This window comes from Theobroma cacao, chromosome 4 (assembly GCF_000208745.1).
Source record: "Theobroma cacao cultivar B97-61/B2 chromosome 4, Criollo_cocoa_genome_V2, whole genome shotgun sequence".
Classification (NCBI taxonomy): domain Eukaryota; kingdom Viridiplantae; phylum Streptophyta; class Magnoliopsida; order Malvales; family Malvaceae; genus Theobroma; species Theobroma cacao.
The window spans coordinates 25809489-25826132 of NC_030853.1; the positions used below are offsets into that span (position 1 = coordinate 25809489).

At 32.3% G+C, this 16644-nt stretch overlaps 2 protein-coding genes across 2 annotated transcripts; one reads left to right on the top strand and one right to left on the bottom strand.

Moving 5' to 3' along the window:
• LOC18602646 (60S ribosomal protein L6, mitochondrial) lies at window positions 743-2529 on the bottom strand. Its single transcript, XM_007034161.2, has 2 exons — window positions 2170-2529; window positions 743-1339 (listed from the first exon to the last, which is right to left on the bottom strand). The coding sequence occupies exon 2, from the start codon at window positions 1319-1321 to the stop codon at window positions 1013-1015; it is 309 nt and encodes a 102-aa protein (XP_007034223.1). The 5' UTR covers window positions 1322-1339; window positions 2170-2529; the 3' UTR covers window positions 743-1012.
• Window positions 2417-6059, top strand: LOC18602647 (Werner Syndrome-like exonuclease). Its single transcript, XM_007034162.2, has 6 exons — window positions 2417-2696; window positions 2801-2980; window positions 4284-4414; window positions 4527-4688; window positions 5386-5496; window positions 5691-6059. The coding sequence occupies exons 1-6, from the start codon at window positions 2456-2458 to the stop codon at window positions 5760-5762; spliced, it is 897 nt and encodes a 298-aa protein (XP_007034224.2). The 5' UTR covers window positions 2417-2455; the 3' UTR covers window positions 5763-6059.

The window sequence follows — 16644 nt, forward strand, 5'->3', positions numbered from 1 at the left end:
ATTACTTATTACTGGGTAACTAATTCATGTAAATTACTATGTGTCAAATTTCAAAATTTTAAATAGTAAAGGCCAATCAAAATCATAACATTGTCAAACTTTATTCAAAAATATTTGTAATGTTATATATGCCAATTATAGTGAAGGTTTCTCCATATATTTGTGGAATATAAATTAATATTAGTGACATTCAATTTCTACACTTGCTAGTCAATGTTCTCTCATTTGTATTACCACCATTTAGTTGAATTTAAAAGGAGAATCAACACTATGTGTAATGAACTCAGGATGCACCATTTGATAATGATCCTATCAGTTCTATACCCAAAAAATAATCATTATATAGCATTCTAAAGAACTTTGTGATCTCTATTAAAATACACCATCAAAATCTTAGGCTCTATGATTTTGTTGATAGATATGTCATTATGATTACTATTATTTTAAGTCCTTAATATGTGTACTTAAATATTAGAATCAATGTCATACAAGGCTGGAATTGGGTTAAAAACCCATAATTCGTTAGATCCAATAAGCATTGTTTGTTTAAGCTTCTTCCGAAGCCTGGTTAAGGCTAGAGTAAATTGCTTTCAACTCTGCCTGGAAAAAACCAACCCCTATATTTGTGAAAAATCAGGATGGCCAAAGATCATTTGGATCTTTAATCATGCATCCTTCCACCAGCATCACCTAGTCCCAAGCTAACAATTGTGCAACTACAAGGCCGGAAAAATAAAGTTGATTAACACCAGCTTTAACATCACCGCATCCAATTGTGATTCTGAAGTTATTGATCCAACACATCAGAATAAAGTGTTCTATTGAAATTGAACAGCTGTTAAGAATCCCAAATTGCCTAATTGTTCGGGAAAAAAACAAAAGAGAAAGAAAAATCTCTACTGAAAATTTTGTTTAGAGATTCATCTCAGTTATATAAAACAAGACATTGCAATTCCAACCGCATAAGCTTGCCAACAAATTTTTGCAAAATAAGTACCATGCACCTCCGCCATTATTTTGATTTTTTCCCTTGTTTCTTCTTGATAACTTCATCAATGTACATTATACCCTTGCCTTTGTAAACTTCTGGAGGCTTGCAACTTCTAACAGTAGCAGCAAATTGGTGCACCCTTTGCTTGTCAAGTCCAGTGCAGCAAACTACATTGTTTTTGAAGCAGAATACACGAACAGCAGGAGGAACAGTTAGCTCAACCTCATGGCTGTATCCCAATTTGAGAAATAAGAGCCGTCCCTCAGCTTCAGCTCTGGCTTTGTATCCAACTCCCACAATTTTAAGAAAGCGGAAGAATTTAGCCTCCATGATGATTGAAACAACAACCTAATAAGTAATAGTCATTTCAAAATCCATGGAAGAAAGAAACAAATATGCATAGAAAGAAAATAAAAAGCCATGAAACTCCGATAAAAATCACTTAATATTTGCATTTTGGTGTCTCAAAGCTTGGTTGTGATCAATTATAAAATTAAAAAATCTCTGAAACACCAATGATTTACTTTGAACTCCAAGTGAGATAGTAATAAGTTAATAAGTGAAAACACATGCCACATCAGTTGCATTGCAATTCGCATTCATGGATAACAGAGAGCAGAAACCTTCTTCCTTCTAAACATTCTAAGTCTGCCATGACTAGTCTAAGGAGGAAAAACACTACAGCTCAATTTTGTTTTTGTTTTTGCTACTTTCTTTTTACTTCTTAAAAAGTTGTTATAATGTAAAAGCAAAATCACAATCCATTGAAAATGAACAGTGATTAGAATGCAACATTAAGTACAATACAAATTGCTGTAAAAAGAAGTACACTATCCATTTTAGCATTTCCAACAATTAGTTCTTCAAAGCCCAAAGCAAAGCCAAGTAAGCAACAATTAGCACATAACTAACAAGCAAAAATCAATAAATAATTTACATTCTCTAAACATTGATACAACAATGGTAACTCAGGTGAAACCTGGAAGCTTTCTAAACGAAGCTATTAATCCGTTAACAACCCATAAACAAGAGTTCCAGGAAAATCAAGCTTTAAATTAAGAGAGCTCATGGCCCAACAAATCATAGTATTGTTTATCAGTCTATCCTAATGGAGCTTTTATGAAAAAAAGAAAAAGAAAGAAAGAAAAAGCAAAGAAAGCGTAAGAAGTAAGGCTAACCTGGTTACGGGGAGGCTATCGTCGTTTTCCTCGCCTCGAATCAGAAAAGGAGAAAGGAAATGCTGGATTTCGACGAGGACAAAGGGTTAAGATCGGGTAACTTTCGACTTTCCAAGGGAAGATTTTGTTCTTAAGAAAAAGACGACAACCTTATATCACCTGGGCTAAGGTTAAGGTTGTAACTTGAAATAGATTTCGAGCATATTGGCCCATTCAAAGCCCAAACTGGTTCAACCCGTCCGAGTTCGCAGTTCCCTCCAACCTCATTTCCATTTCGAAGCTGGAAATGGAGTGTGAGGAGACCAACGGTACTGATTGGGACCAGAATTTCACTGAAGAAGTCATCCAAGCAATGGACGCAGTTGAAGCCACTCTTCATCCTTCCTCTTCTTCATCTCCATGTTCTCTCGTCAAGAAATGCAATTCCATCGGCCATCAAGAAAAGAACCCCGAAACCCGCCGCCAATTACCTCATTCCATTGTCTCCCCACCACCTTCTTTTCCATTTTCTTTATCACGTCGTCAAGGTATTACTATCCCTTATCTGACCCTTCTTTTTTTGTCTATAAATAGTTTTAACTTAAATAAAGAAATTAGTAAAGCCCCTTTTTTTAATGTTCGGATTTGGCAGCTTATTCAAAGAGTAGATATCCGGCATTGAGATTTGGAGGTCAAATTTTGTATAGCAGGACAAGATCTGAGGTGGAAAAAGCTGCAATGGAGCTCTTGAAAACTCTTAAAATCAAGAAAAAAGAGACGGGTCAAGTTACTGTAGGGTTTGATATTGAGTGGAAACCCTCTTTCCAAAGAGGTTTGCTTCCCTTACCCTCCTTGTCATGCTACACTCATTTTATAGTATCCTCTTGTTTTTTATGTCCTTGAAAAATGAATTTTGTGAAAGCCAATGAAACTGAAAATTTGTTATGTTACTGTGAGACCTCTCTAAGGTATCCTTTGGTTATTACTTTTTCTATTTTCTTTTTCCTTTTGGAAGTAAAAAGCAAGAAGTGTGTCTAGATACAAAAAACAAACAGCAATACTTTTGAAGAATTTAGAATAAAATATGTAACCTTTTTGGCGCAAAATGCATGTTCTTATTTATAGATGGAATGATCATGTACTTATGTTAGAATTGGATTGCATTTTAGTAATTTTTTAGTTTTTAATTTATGCTTTTTAGACGTTTGGGTATGCTGCTATGCTTTTTCAAACTAAATGTTTATCTGTTGTTGTCCTGTGACGTCCTTGCCTTTTAGGACGACCTTTCAGTTCATCCATCCAGCAGCATTGCTATAATTCATTTTGATCCAGAAGCTAAGGCTCTTTATCCCCTGTTTCATGAGTCAGTGTGGTCATTATCAATCATTTCCTCTTAATTAATAGTTGATAATTGTGAGAACCTAAATGGTTGTGTGCATGTTTATACTATGTTCTTGATTCTTTATTCTTCTTGTCTACCTTCTGGTGGAAGTGGCCTATTCGTATCATCATCAGATTGTGTTTAGGGGATAGCTTTGGAATATGAACACTTTGAATTGGCTTTACAGCCCAGGATTAATGGTCAAGTATCCGTTGGTTTTTGTGTCTAATGACTGATTTGGTTGACCACCTCCTAATTCATCCCTGATCACTTGTTTAGCTTGTTCCTGTTTTGGGCCCTTGACCTTTCATCAAGAGGGTATTTTTTTGGTACTATAGACATTGGGTCGATCCATTTTAGTGGTCAAGGGGGATGCAGATAGCATTATGGCACTTTGCAGAGTATGGGATTTGATAACAGGGGAAATAATTACTTGCTAATTTTTCAATTTAAATATATAAAGACACCTTTAGAACTTCTTCCTGAGTCTCATTGGATAGAGGGATTTTGGTTCCAATGCTGCCTAGTGGTTTTTTCTTTTTCTGCTCAATTGCTGTAGTGGCTTATGAACCAAAATTGTGGTTGCATCCTTGCATCCAATTCAATTATATATAAGAGTTTCATATTTTGAGTAAGAATCTTTATTCACATTTTTTAAGCTTTTGCAAAGGGGTTGTGGGAGTTTGTTAAGCCAAAATTGCATTAAATTATACTGTAAGGATAATCATTTATAATTGGAATTTTGACTCTGCAGGTATTTTGCCTGGTAGGGCTGCAGTCATGCAGATATGTTGTGACACTAGCTATTGTTATGTAATGCATATTATTCATTCTGGAATACCTCCAAGTCTGCGTTTTCTTCTTGAGGATTCCACAGTTATAAAAGTAATGTCTTTACTTCAATTTTCCTTTTGTTGGCTACCTAAATGCCTGAATTTCTGTATCTAGATTGTATGTTTAGTTTTTAGTATTTTGAATAATGCTGACAAATGAACAGGTTGGAGTTGCAATTGGTGGCGATGCTGTCAAGGTGTTCAATGATTATAATGTATCTGTTAAAGCTGTGGAAGATCTTTCATATGTAGCGAATCAAAAGCTCAATAGAGATTGCCAAAGTTGGGGTCTTGCATCTCTCACTGAGACGCTTGTTTGCAAAGAGGTATCTATCTAATTTAGCTATTTGAAAGCTTGGAGTTCATTAAAGCAGTCTTTCATCTCTTACTATTTTCTATGAGAATAGTTGTGCTTATTATCTAATTTTCCTACTTGTTTTTGGATGTTCATAGAGGCATTCTCAGAAAATAACTAAGTAATTGGTTTATCTGTTGTGTTTATCTGCTTTGTTAACTTTAATAGTTCCTGCCTTTCTGATGTGATAACCATGAGTAACAGCTTAGTTCCTACACGTTGGATTCAGTGATATCAGAAAATTACTAAGTAGTTGCTTTTTCTGTTGTGTTTATTTGCACTTTTAACTTCAACAGTTTATGGATTAAGAACCATGTTCAAAAGCTTTACCTCCTACTTGCCAGACTCTTTGCTCAGTAGGATTAGAACTCCATAGTCCATACCGCATTCCTCCATAGATGTTATTTCCTGTTTGCTATCTTCATCCTTTATACCTGGTTATCGTTGCTTATAAACATTAACAGACTGTTGCTTCCTAGTTGAAAAAAATATATGGTGATTAATGCACTAAATCATCTTATACACACCAAATATGATATCAATTCTCAACTGGAAAACAGTACTAACATTCAGGCCTTCCACCGAGTTATTTTATTTGGTTTCAACTTGCCTTGGGCAGTAAGGCTGAACATTTTGTTGGGAAATCTTACTAAAGTTGAGTATTGCAGCTTCCAAAGCCCAGGACAATTAGGCTGGGAAACTGGGAGTTATATCCTTTATCCAAGGAGCAACTACAGTATGCGGCAACAGATGCTTTTGCTTCATGGCACCTATACCAGGTAACATTACAATTACAATTTCATCTTCTATCATAGATGTAGAGAAGCTTGGATATTGTTGTTGCCTTCATTGTGAGTTTCTATTGTTATTATCACCGTTATTATTCTTTTCACTTGCAGCACTATCTTTTGCTTTGTTTTTTCTTCTTTTTGTTGTTCTTTTACTAATAAGTAGTTTGTTCATTGCATTGCAGGTATTAAAAATCCTTCCAGATGCAGTAAAGGATCCCCTAGATAAACGAAGTGAAGGCGTTCCAACATTGTAATATTTGTAGCTTAGTTAGACAGCATTTTTGTGCATGACGTCCTTATTAAGTAGAGGATTTGGGCGGGCTTTGCCACCATTCTATTCTTCATCAAGGCATAGTTCTCTTAGTATCTTAGAGGCCAAGAAACAAAGAGATTCAGTGTTTTGCCTATTGAGGAAATCCTTGATTTATTTAGGTGCAGCTGTTGTATATTGATTTAATTTATACAGCTTGAACTCGTGCTACGTTCCATGGATGATGAGCATCGTTCAGAATCTAAAATCTGCATATTCAGTGCAATCTAATTTATGTTTATTTAAAGTTTTTCATTGTTGTAAAATTTGTTTGTCCAATCCTTCCAGCCTGGTGCTTGTCATGAACAATAATTCTGCTGAATGAGGTTATCATGGGATTTAATCTAGTCAATGGATATTAGCCTTTGTAGTGTTCATGAGTTGGGGGTTTTAGCCTTGTCTTAACATTACCTACAGTTGTCCTCTTCAGATCTGATTTCATATTGATCACATGTTAAATTTTGGTCAAAAAAGAGCTGCTGTGTGTCCAGCTAAACGAATAACGTACACAATCTATACAGACACGCTAAATAATTAGAACAATCTTTTGAAAGTCCCATTATTTCAATTGTCGGTAGTCTTTTTTATTGCAAATAAAGAGAACACTCTCACCTGGAGCTTTCATCTTAACTGTTGTGCATTGCTTTGATCACCTATTCACCACAATCAATTACTTGCTTTGATCTTTACCTACCATGGGGAAGATCATTTCGGGAGGGTGGACCACCAGTGGCATTTGGGGGAAATATGCAGGCAAAACTCACTACAAAATTCAGCAAAGAAGAAGAGAAAATGAAAGATGGGGCAGGTGGAGGGTGACAATTTGCAAAGGAGAGAAATACAAGCGTCCGATCACTATGGGACAATCCCATTATTCATAAATAAATAAATAAATAAACAAAGTGCATGAATTTGAGTATAGGGACAAAATAGCATTCTCTGCCATAAAATGAATGTCTTGGTCAGGGGGCATGGGACAAGAGTAAATGTGTTTGATGGTGGTCAGACGATGACACCCCAAAACCAAAAGAGTCCAAAATTTGTGAAGATTGAAGAATAAAATCTTTGATCAAAGCTGAAATGTGAGAGTCGGGTGGTCCAAATGGACCTCCGTTTTCCCCGGTTGTAATTAACTCAAAATCCAACAAGCCACATGCCTAAGCACATGGCTAAGTGACAACCACATTGACCCACAAACCATAAAAAGAAAAGCCCCCTTTGTGTCGATTTCTCTTTGTTGGCTCCATGCAATAAAGCAGGGCAGGGCAGTTGTGACCGAAGGGTTCATTTTATGACCGTTTAAGCCGCAAAGGTGGTGTTGTCCCTTTTCCATTCCCATTCCAGCTTATGCTGTTGAGCCACTTGTTTTAGACCTCCCACTGTGGAGTGATCATTAGTCATATGGCATCCCCTTTTTTCTTGATTTCATTGTACTTTCTCTCTCTCTTGCCCCATTTCTATGGCCATCCTATCATATGTTAAAATTTTGGACACCAACTCCTTTTTTTTTTAAATTTAATGTTGGGTGTGGCCAAAATATCATTGGATTTTAGTTGCAGTGGTATACATTGAGCTTTGTCATTTTAATTAATGGTTTCAATTTTCATTTGATAAAATTCTTAACTAAGCACTGCATAAATCTCACTCCATTAATTAATAAATTTATCATGTTATAGTAATTACTTTTTCTTCCACTCTTCTACCTCATTTCTAACTATATCCACCCCATTTTTCTTTTAAAAAAAGTTCATTAATTTGTTAATTTAAATTGAAAACTTTCGTTTTATACCAAACCAAGGCCCGTAAGTTAATGGGCTTTGCGCCTTTGTCCAATCCTTAAAATAGCCTCATTTCTTTTATTAATTATGATTTTTGTTTTTCCATCTTATAAATTTCACTTCATCTTATTTCAAGATTCGAATAAAAACTCTCCAAAATAAAAATTTTAAATTTTAACCGTTGAGGTGTTCTGTCAATCAAGATCTTACCTCATACAAAAAAATGAATATTAAATTTTTTTTATGTACAAAAAAAAGGTTTAAATTTATATCAGAAACAATGTCCCAAGACTGGTATACATACAGTGAATAGTGCAGGAGGAGCAGGACCACTTGAATCAGATTCAATGCTTTATGCGTAAGCGAAGGGGCTTGGGGATTTTCCTGCAAGCAGAGATGGCCTGAAAGAAATTGAAGCTGCAGATCTAAATAGATTACCTTCCTTCCTAGAAAACATCAAGGCATGTCCATCCTCTTCATGATATACTTGTTAAATTTATTAGTTTTAAACCCATGGGAGCAAAAACATTAATTGTTACTTACACTACTCAAGAGTATAAAACCAAAGCTTTTTTCTAATAAAATTCATGTTTAATTACTCTTTTCTGGAATTGCAACTCAACGATTCCTGGGTTCAAAGAAAGTGTCATCCCATCTGTTAAAGCTAAGGCTACCATATCTGCAACTAATTCCGAATTTTTTCCAATTATCCTCCACCCTTCTTAATTAAATGATAAATCATTATTAATTTTGGATACCAGTTTGTGTTATTAGGTATATGATGAAAACTTTTCACATTTTACAAACAAAAAGTCCAAATTTGTTATAGTGGGTCTTCGTATATCTACCAAATTACCCAAAATGTTGGGAGAAAAACCGAAATACAGAAGAAATGAAAGAGATTGAGTTTTATATGTACCAAAGTTGTCTTAATGAGAAACATTTACTTTTGGCTTTATGACAAGGACGAAAGTGTAGCATGAAGCTTAGACGTATACATGGGAGACCCATTGTTGAGGTGTTTTTGCCACATTTGGGTATAAACGTGAAGATGTAATTGGTGAGCACAACTACGCATGTGCGTGGGCCTTCCTTCATGGTAACGTCTCTTTCAATCTCCATCTCTGTGTCGTCCCTCTTAGTTGTCACCTATGTCCATGTGAAAACAGAGTGAGATCCCATTCTTCGACCAACACCCCCTAACCTTGAATCCATTATAAGTGCCCAACAGGCAAACCGAAACCTATATATTATAAATTCCATTATCTGACAGGTTAATTTACCCCCGCCCATGCTAACACTACTTTTAGTCTAAGTGAATTAATTCAACTTTGTGTTGAGATTTTGCGAGGGCAAACTTAGGTCAAAAATCAGAATTGTTTGCATTGCATGCATGGTAATTAGATTCAAGCACGTTGATACTGACTTGAATGGGAATTACAAATTTTTTGTTACCTCTAAAACCATATTTCAATAATTAGAAATAAACTTGCACATATTTCAATTGATCACCGATATTAGATATATATACGATTCTACTTTAATATACTCTTTCAGTGTTTCATACAATGAGGAAAAGCATAAGTTATGGGATGCATGTGATGGACTAGGATATGAATTAAAGTAGTGAAGAGAAAGAGATTGAGCAATATATCTTGATGAGGTTGTGGGCACAAATTTGTTACTCCAAAAACATGCCAGGAGGACAAACTTCTTTCACCCAACTGCACGTTTGGCACGTTTGTGTCTGATTTTTACCCGGTTGTATATGTTTGACTGCTTTTGTTACAACCCATTGTAAAGTAGTGGGCTCCTTCCAGCTTTTGCATGGTCCAGATGTACTCCCTCGCTAGCTTTGAAAAACGAAAACCCATCCCAAGAACAAGCCGACACTATTCCATTTTTGAAACACTAAATTAAAGGGTTTTTAACACAAACAATCAAACCAAAAAACAGCAATAACCTTAAAACTCTTTGGGTAAATTAATTAGACCTGTCACACGTCAAGAAGAAAGCTGAAGAGAACATTTCAACAAACATGCCAAGTTTTCCAAACTTTCGAGCAAAAAGACAGCCCATGCCACAGTGTTTGCAATCCTCCATACATTAGGAACCGACATCAAATCACAGCAAACTTTCCTTGACAATGCACCAATCATCTGACTATTGCTGCCTCCTGCTGCAGGCCCCACAGTCACTCCATTGATTGGTCCTTGGACTCAATAAAATCTAAGGAGCGACTCTTATGAAATCCGTATCAAGATTCCGTATGCATTAACCTTAGCTTTCATCTCCGTTTAAAATAATACATGTACAGTGACCCTTAATTTTCTTATAAAGTGATTTCTTTGATACTGACCTCTACTTCCAAGATAAATATAAAAAGACAGAAATATCCAAACTTTGTATTATTCAAATGATACGTCCATATTTGAGTTAATGATATGATCTATAAACAAAAGTTTGGTCCATGTTACACGTTATAAGGGTTGGAATCAATTTCTGTAACTTACTAGATATGTAATACATAGTCAGTCTGTTGTCAATACATGATTTAATTGGTAGTCTGCATATTAATTTCTCTGAGAAATTTGGTTGGAAGTTCAAACACTACTTAATTTCCCAAACTATTACGTGAAAAAGATGATTGTGGAGGTCCATGCCATCTCCATCTCTATTGCCTTGTTTGCATATAATTAATATCACCACCATTCCGTTTCCTCATAGACATTAACACTATACCAATTATGCAAAATTCCACAACCTACAATAAAAAAATTAATTTGTAATTGTCTGCAAAATTTTTGTGAGCAAACTTGCCAGGATTTTTGCCTTGTCTCAATTACTTCTCGGTTCATTATTTTGAATATTAATATGTATAGTTTACAAAAAAGAAATCCCTCAACAATTCATATAAATGTGACTCAATAATTTGATATTAACCCTACACATATGCGAACCATAATAATGAATGCATTCAAAAGAAATATTGAAAAAGTAATGGAGATACCTCAATGCTTGCATATTCTTGTAGAATCTCACCTAAAACCATGTATAACTTAATCAATGGGTTATTTATGTAAATATATACCAGATTTTTAGGTTTGGAGAAGGAAGTAATCAATCCAAGTATGGTTCTATATATGATCTCTCATTGACTTGGATCCACACAGGCAAATCAAATCTTAAAACAATTATACACATATAATATAAAAATTGAAACATGTGATATTTGGCGTGAGATGTGGAAGTCAATTGTCTAACATCCAATGGAGCAGTACCTAGCATGCATGTTGCTTCCTTTGTCTCAATAGTCAAATAAAAATGCGACCATACAAATATAAAACAATAGGAATTGTATAGCTTAATAAATCATTTGACTTCTAGAGGTTTGAAAACATGGCATCTTCCTAAAAAAAGAAATGAAAAATGCTTATTTGCTGATTTCTTTCCCCTCTTGGGAATGTGTGTTTTGCATTTGTTTTTTCTTTTAGTCGTTTTCTAACTTGTCTTGCAATTTTTATTTTAGCAATAAATTTGTTTTCGAATTGTGTAAAAGTAAAAAAAATGTACAAAGTACCTCATAATAGAATGTTAGAGCTTGAAATTAATTAATAGCTTTGTTCTAAATTAGTATATACATGATTTTCACTTACACAGGCATTTTATTTTTAATTGAAGAAAGTGAGAAATTCAATTTTATCTTTTCAAATAAAGAATATATATATACTTACTATTATGTTATATGATCGAATGTTACGTCTGTTTAATTATATATATAAAAAAAAGTAGTACTAAATTATTAAGTAATACTTTTTAAACACATATAAAATATAAATTAATTCATTTATAAGTTTTTAAGTTTTGCAATGGGTGTATTCGTAATCGCGTCATTACAATGCTCAATTTCAGAGAAACGTGGGCTACTTGGAATAAAATGAAGTTGAGATTAATGTCAAAGGAAACCGACATTCTAGTTCTTAGATGGCTAGACCAAGCCAAAGATCCCATAACAGCTTTTCCAATAAGGCCAGATAAGATAACATACAGATTCCATAAATAAATTAAAAAAAAAAGAATTAAAATGGGACAAAATTAAAAAAAAAAAAAGAACAAGACAACAGCTAATGAAGAAGTTATTAACGAAATCACAAGTGGTTTCATGAATGTGTATTATGTGAAAATATAATATTTAATTTAATTAAGCTCTACCGTTTGGTTTGTATAATCGCGCCCGTGATGTATAAGTGTGCAACCTACTACCATTGTTCTTTCACCCTCAATTTTGGTCCTTATTTGACTTTTTAAGGTCAAAGCACTTCATTCATGATCTTCATGTCTCTTTATTTTTCTGCTATTTTATTGATTTTAAAAATTAATATATATATATATATATATATATATATATATATTAANTTAAATTAATATATATATATATATATATATATATATATATATTCAAATTATGAACTCAAAATAAATAATCTGAAGGAATAAAGACCAAAGGTGCACTTAAAAGTCAAGATAAGAATTGCTGCTGTGTTCACTTGAGAATAAAGAGTTTCTTTATAAAATTCATGCATCCTATTTTCCTCTTCCTCCTCTAATGATGATAAGAAACTCTCTCGCAAGTATTGTATTCCAAGGATCTGATAAGATGCACCAAGTCCAATTTGCCTTTGTACTCTACTTAAAAAAGAAACCAAATTCAAAACGAGTAAGTTTCAATCCCATCTCAAATTAATTCCTTTATTACAATAAATCATTTGTCAAATTATATATACTAGGTGTAACCAAATTACGATTGATTTATGTGCTTAAAATGTATAAATGTGTCAAATGAATACATAATGTGTGAATGTTTATTCTCTAACATGACTTCTTGTTATTGGACATGCAACTAAAGGCAGTGAGAGGAAATCTATAATAGTAATTAATATAATATATCCTACCTAACTCTAAAATATCTATACATAGTTCTATAAACATTAAAATAAAAACTTGATTTACGTGCTTAATACACCTCCAACTTGTTTCCCTGTTTCGCTCTTATCCCTACTTGAGTTGAGAATGCAAGATAAGCAAAGGTTCTGGATTACGATCTGCCGACAATTTGTATGGAGGGAGAGAGAGAGAGAGAGACGTCTCCTTCCGCTTTCCACAGTTTACTTAATTAGTCACTTTACCAATGGAAAAAGACTTCTCCCAAGTGTGGGATCACAATTTATTATGCTAAGAAATTTTGGTTGTCGGCCTAATGTTGGAAAATATCAATATATATATATATATGGAGGACTACAAGTTTACATATGATAATAATTCATCTTAATTTGTTAATTTAAAGATCATATATGGTGATATTGAGAAGACATTGAAAATATATTAGTGAGAGAGACTTACTATATGGATAAGGATAGTGGTTAGATTTATGTTCTTTCATTAAAGAAATAAAGAAGGAAATTTCTTGTTTTAGGATATAGATAAGAGAGTGGGCGAGCCCACTAAACACCACAGCCTCTAAAACTAATGTTTCTTTTCAAGACAGTGACTTGTTTTTACTACTAAAAGAAGTGTGACATGAACCATGTCCCTTTCTTCTTTTCAAAAATCCTTTTATGTAATTGAATTTGAGGCAAAGGTATCATGATTGGTTGGTAATAAACCGCTTTCCTCACATGTTCTCTTTTTTTTTTTTTATGTTTATTATTTTGATTAAAAGGAAAAATATCTTAAATATTTCTAGTGTTCCATACTAGGCCAGAGGGATCGATCAAGACCTGATCAAGATAGTGAAGTATAATACAGACAAGGATTATGCATGGGATGGTACCCAACTACCCATCCCATGCATGGCATTGGTTTTTAGAATTATTAACTTGTCAAAATTTAAATGAAAGTGATATATCTACTAATAACCTTTCCTCTTCCAGTATACTTTGCATAACTAAGACAGCTTATCCTCATTTTTCAATTTAAAACATCCTGCCTTATTTAGGTGGGATTGGGGTATAGGACCCGACAAGATGGGTTTCGATTTGATAGCCCTAGCTTTTAATTAGTTACCTAAGTCAATATAGATGCCTTGTTAAAGTTTGTTAGACTTGGCAACCCTGGCCTTCACATTCTATGTCACCTAATGCTAATGGTCATGGTTTCTTTTTTTTTTTTTAACTTATTTTAGCATTAATATAGAGAAATATTAGATATAAAGAGGAATGTGATGTGAATCTATCTTAATATTGATGATTGATATACATAGGCATGTTCTTACTTATAAAACAAAAATGGGAATTAGGTAGGTGATCTTGTCAATAGGAAAGAAAGGACAATATTAGTGTTTTGGTTTTTTTTTTTTTTTATCATGGACTGATCCAAATGGAAATCAAGTAACTTTTTCTGGTTAATCAATCAACTCCTTCCATACTAAATCTGCCTCAAACTCCCACTTGAGTTCTTTAACTTTAAAAATATTATTATATTTGTATTTGTTTATTGTCAAAAGGACACTCTGGCAGTTAGATTTGATCAATATCACTTTCTCTTTCAATCATAAAAAGAAAGGGTTGGAAATTATGAATAAAAGAGATTTTATCTCTTTTTGCGTAAGGACAAGATCAATAGTCTCTATATGTACTCAAAAAATTGCTTGAAATTCTTTCGAGGTTGAACTTAATAGTGTGCAAGCAATACTCATTTCTGTTACATTTAACCTTCAAATATGAACAAAGCCCAATAATGAGATAAAAAATATATATTTCTTTCTTGATATATATTTAACGTAAAATAAAATAAAATAAAAACAGAATGTATTTTAGTCTATAGTTAACTACTCGTAAGGTTAATTTCATGCATTCACCACATAGAACTAGTGAAACCCATGAAAGCTAGCTCCTTATATAACGAAACTTTTTTGAGCGTGACACATGTAGCAGTTTTCTCAAAAAGAAAAAGGTATAAATGGGGAAAAGCATGACAGCAAGCTACCCAATTGCAAGTAGGAATTGGAATCACTTAATTTGAGGAGTCCCACCAGTTACTTTCATGCTACAGCAGATATGGCAAACTTGGTCAAAATGGTGAGGCTCCACCTATCATCCTCTTTATTTGCTTTTCTCAAAAGCATTATAAAATCATTAATGCGTCTATTCTCCAAATCTACCGTTACATAACGTACAATATATATATATATCCCATCTCTAATGAAACAAATAGCCCACACAGCAGTCTTATTGCATCACTTCTTTTTGGTATGCATGCGGTGTGTCTTTCTTTTGGAGAAGGACTACTCAACCCTCCAAGAACATAAATAAGTGCACTACTTAAGAGGAATTAAACAAAATTGATGTTGGGCAACCTAGCTACTAAAAATCTTAACAACATTACAAGTACTTGGTTTAGAATATTGTGAGTAAAAAATAGTATAGCTAGACAATGTATATCCACCTACCCTCCCTCCCTCCACAAATGATAAACAAGTACTTCCTAGTTTGTTTGTTCCGATTTCATTTCTTTTTTTTTTCTTTTTAAATGAATCTGTTTTTACCATTTTTTCAAAAAAAAATCCAATGTTAATTTAAAAATTAAAAAAATTGAAAGTTAAAGTCTAAAAATTGGACTAGTTTGGTAAAAAACAAAAATCAAACAAAATAATTAATGTATTGAGGCAAAGTGAGTATAATCGTAGTACTCACAAACAAACACTATATGCCAACAAGGGTTTAGCACTGATAACTCATACACCTCAACAGTCAATGCTCTTCGATTGGAGTCTTGTACTTGTATGAGATAGAATACACCATGCTCTGATTAGAGTCTAGAGTGATTGAACAACTTTTTTTATTTGTTTTAAAAAAGTAAAAAATAAAAAAATATGTAAATATTTGATTAATTGATTAATACATATTTTTTTATCTAAAACACAAAATTTGAATCTCCTTTTTAATTTAAAAAATAAAAAAATAAATTAATTTTCAAAATTTCAAAATCCAACCACTTTTAATGAACAATTAGAGCTATTCTTTTTTTTTTTTTTTCGAAGTTGGTACCATATATGATTTGTATAGTATCATCTCAATAGTTTCCATCCAATCAAGTAATGAAAAAATGACGTGGTTGCCACATATGCTACACATTAAATATAATCCATGTCATTTTTTTCCCGATTTCCTTCATTCCGTCTTCTTAATTTTTCCCATTTTTCTTTCTTGACATGGAGGTATAATGAATTGGATTTACAGATGAGTAAGGCCCTTAAATTCTAATGTTTTTTTATTTCGATTGATTTGACAAGAATGTAATACATTAGTAACTTAATTATACGATATTGCCGTCATATTTTCCATCACTTGGTTTTATGAAATCCATTATAACATGTTTGATTCACAAAATATATAGGATTGAAATAAAATAGATATTATATGGTAATATAATATAATAATTATTATGTAATTTGATATGATGAATAGAATAAGATAAAAATTATTATTATTATTATAATTTATTGCAGTGTTTGGTTGATAATAATAATTTTGAAATAAAAAAATAGAAAATAAAAAGACAAAAATACCTTTTATTATATATATGATTATTTTATTTTTTAAAATATTAATATTTTATTTATAATCTAATCATTAACATTATAAAAAACTAATAGTTTGTTTATAATTTAAATGTTATTATGATTATTTTATTTTTAAATATAAATATTTATAATTTATTTAAAATATTAAAAATTAATAGGTTAAATATTAATATTTTATTTATAATTTAATCATTAATATTAAAAATAATGATATTTGATTTATAATTTAAATGTTATTATGATTATTTATTTCTATTTTATTTTATTTTTAAATATTAATCATTCATATTTTATTTATAATATTAATAATTTATCTTTTAAATACTAATATTTTATTTATAATTTAAATTTTATTACTATTATTTATTTTTATTTATTTTTATCTTTTAAATATTAATAATTTATATTTTTATTTAAAATATTAATAATTGATCATTTAAATATTAATATGTTATTTATAATTTAAT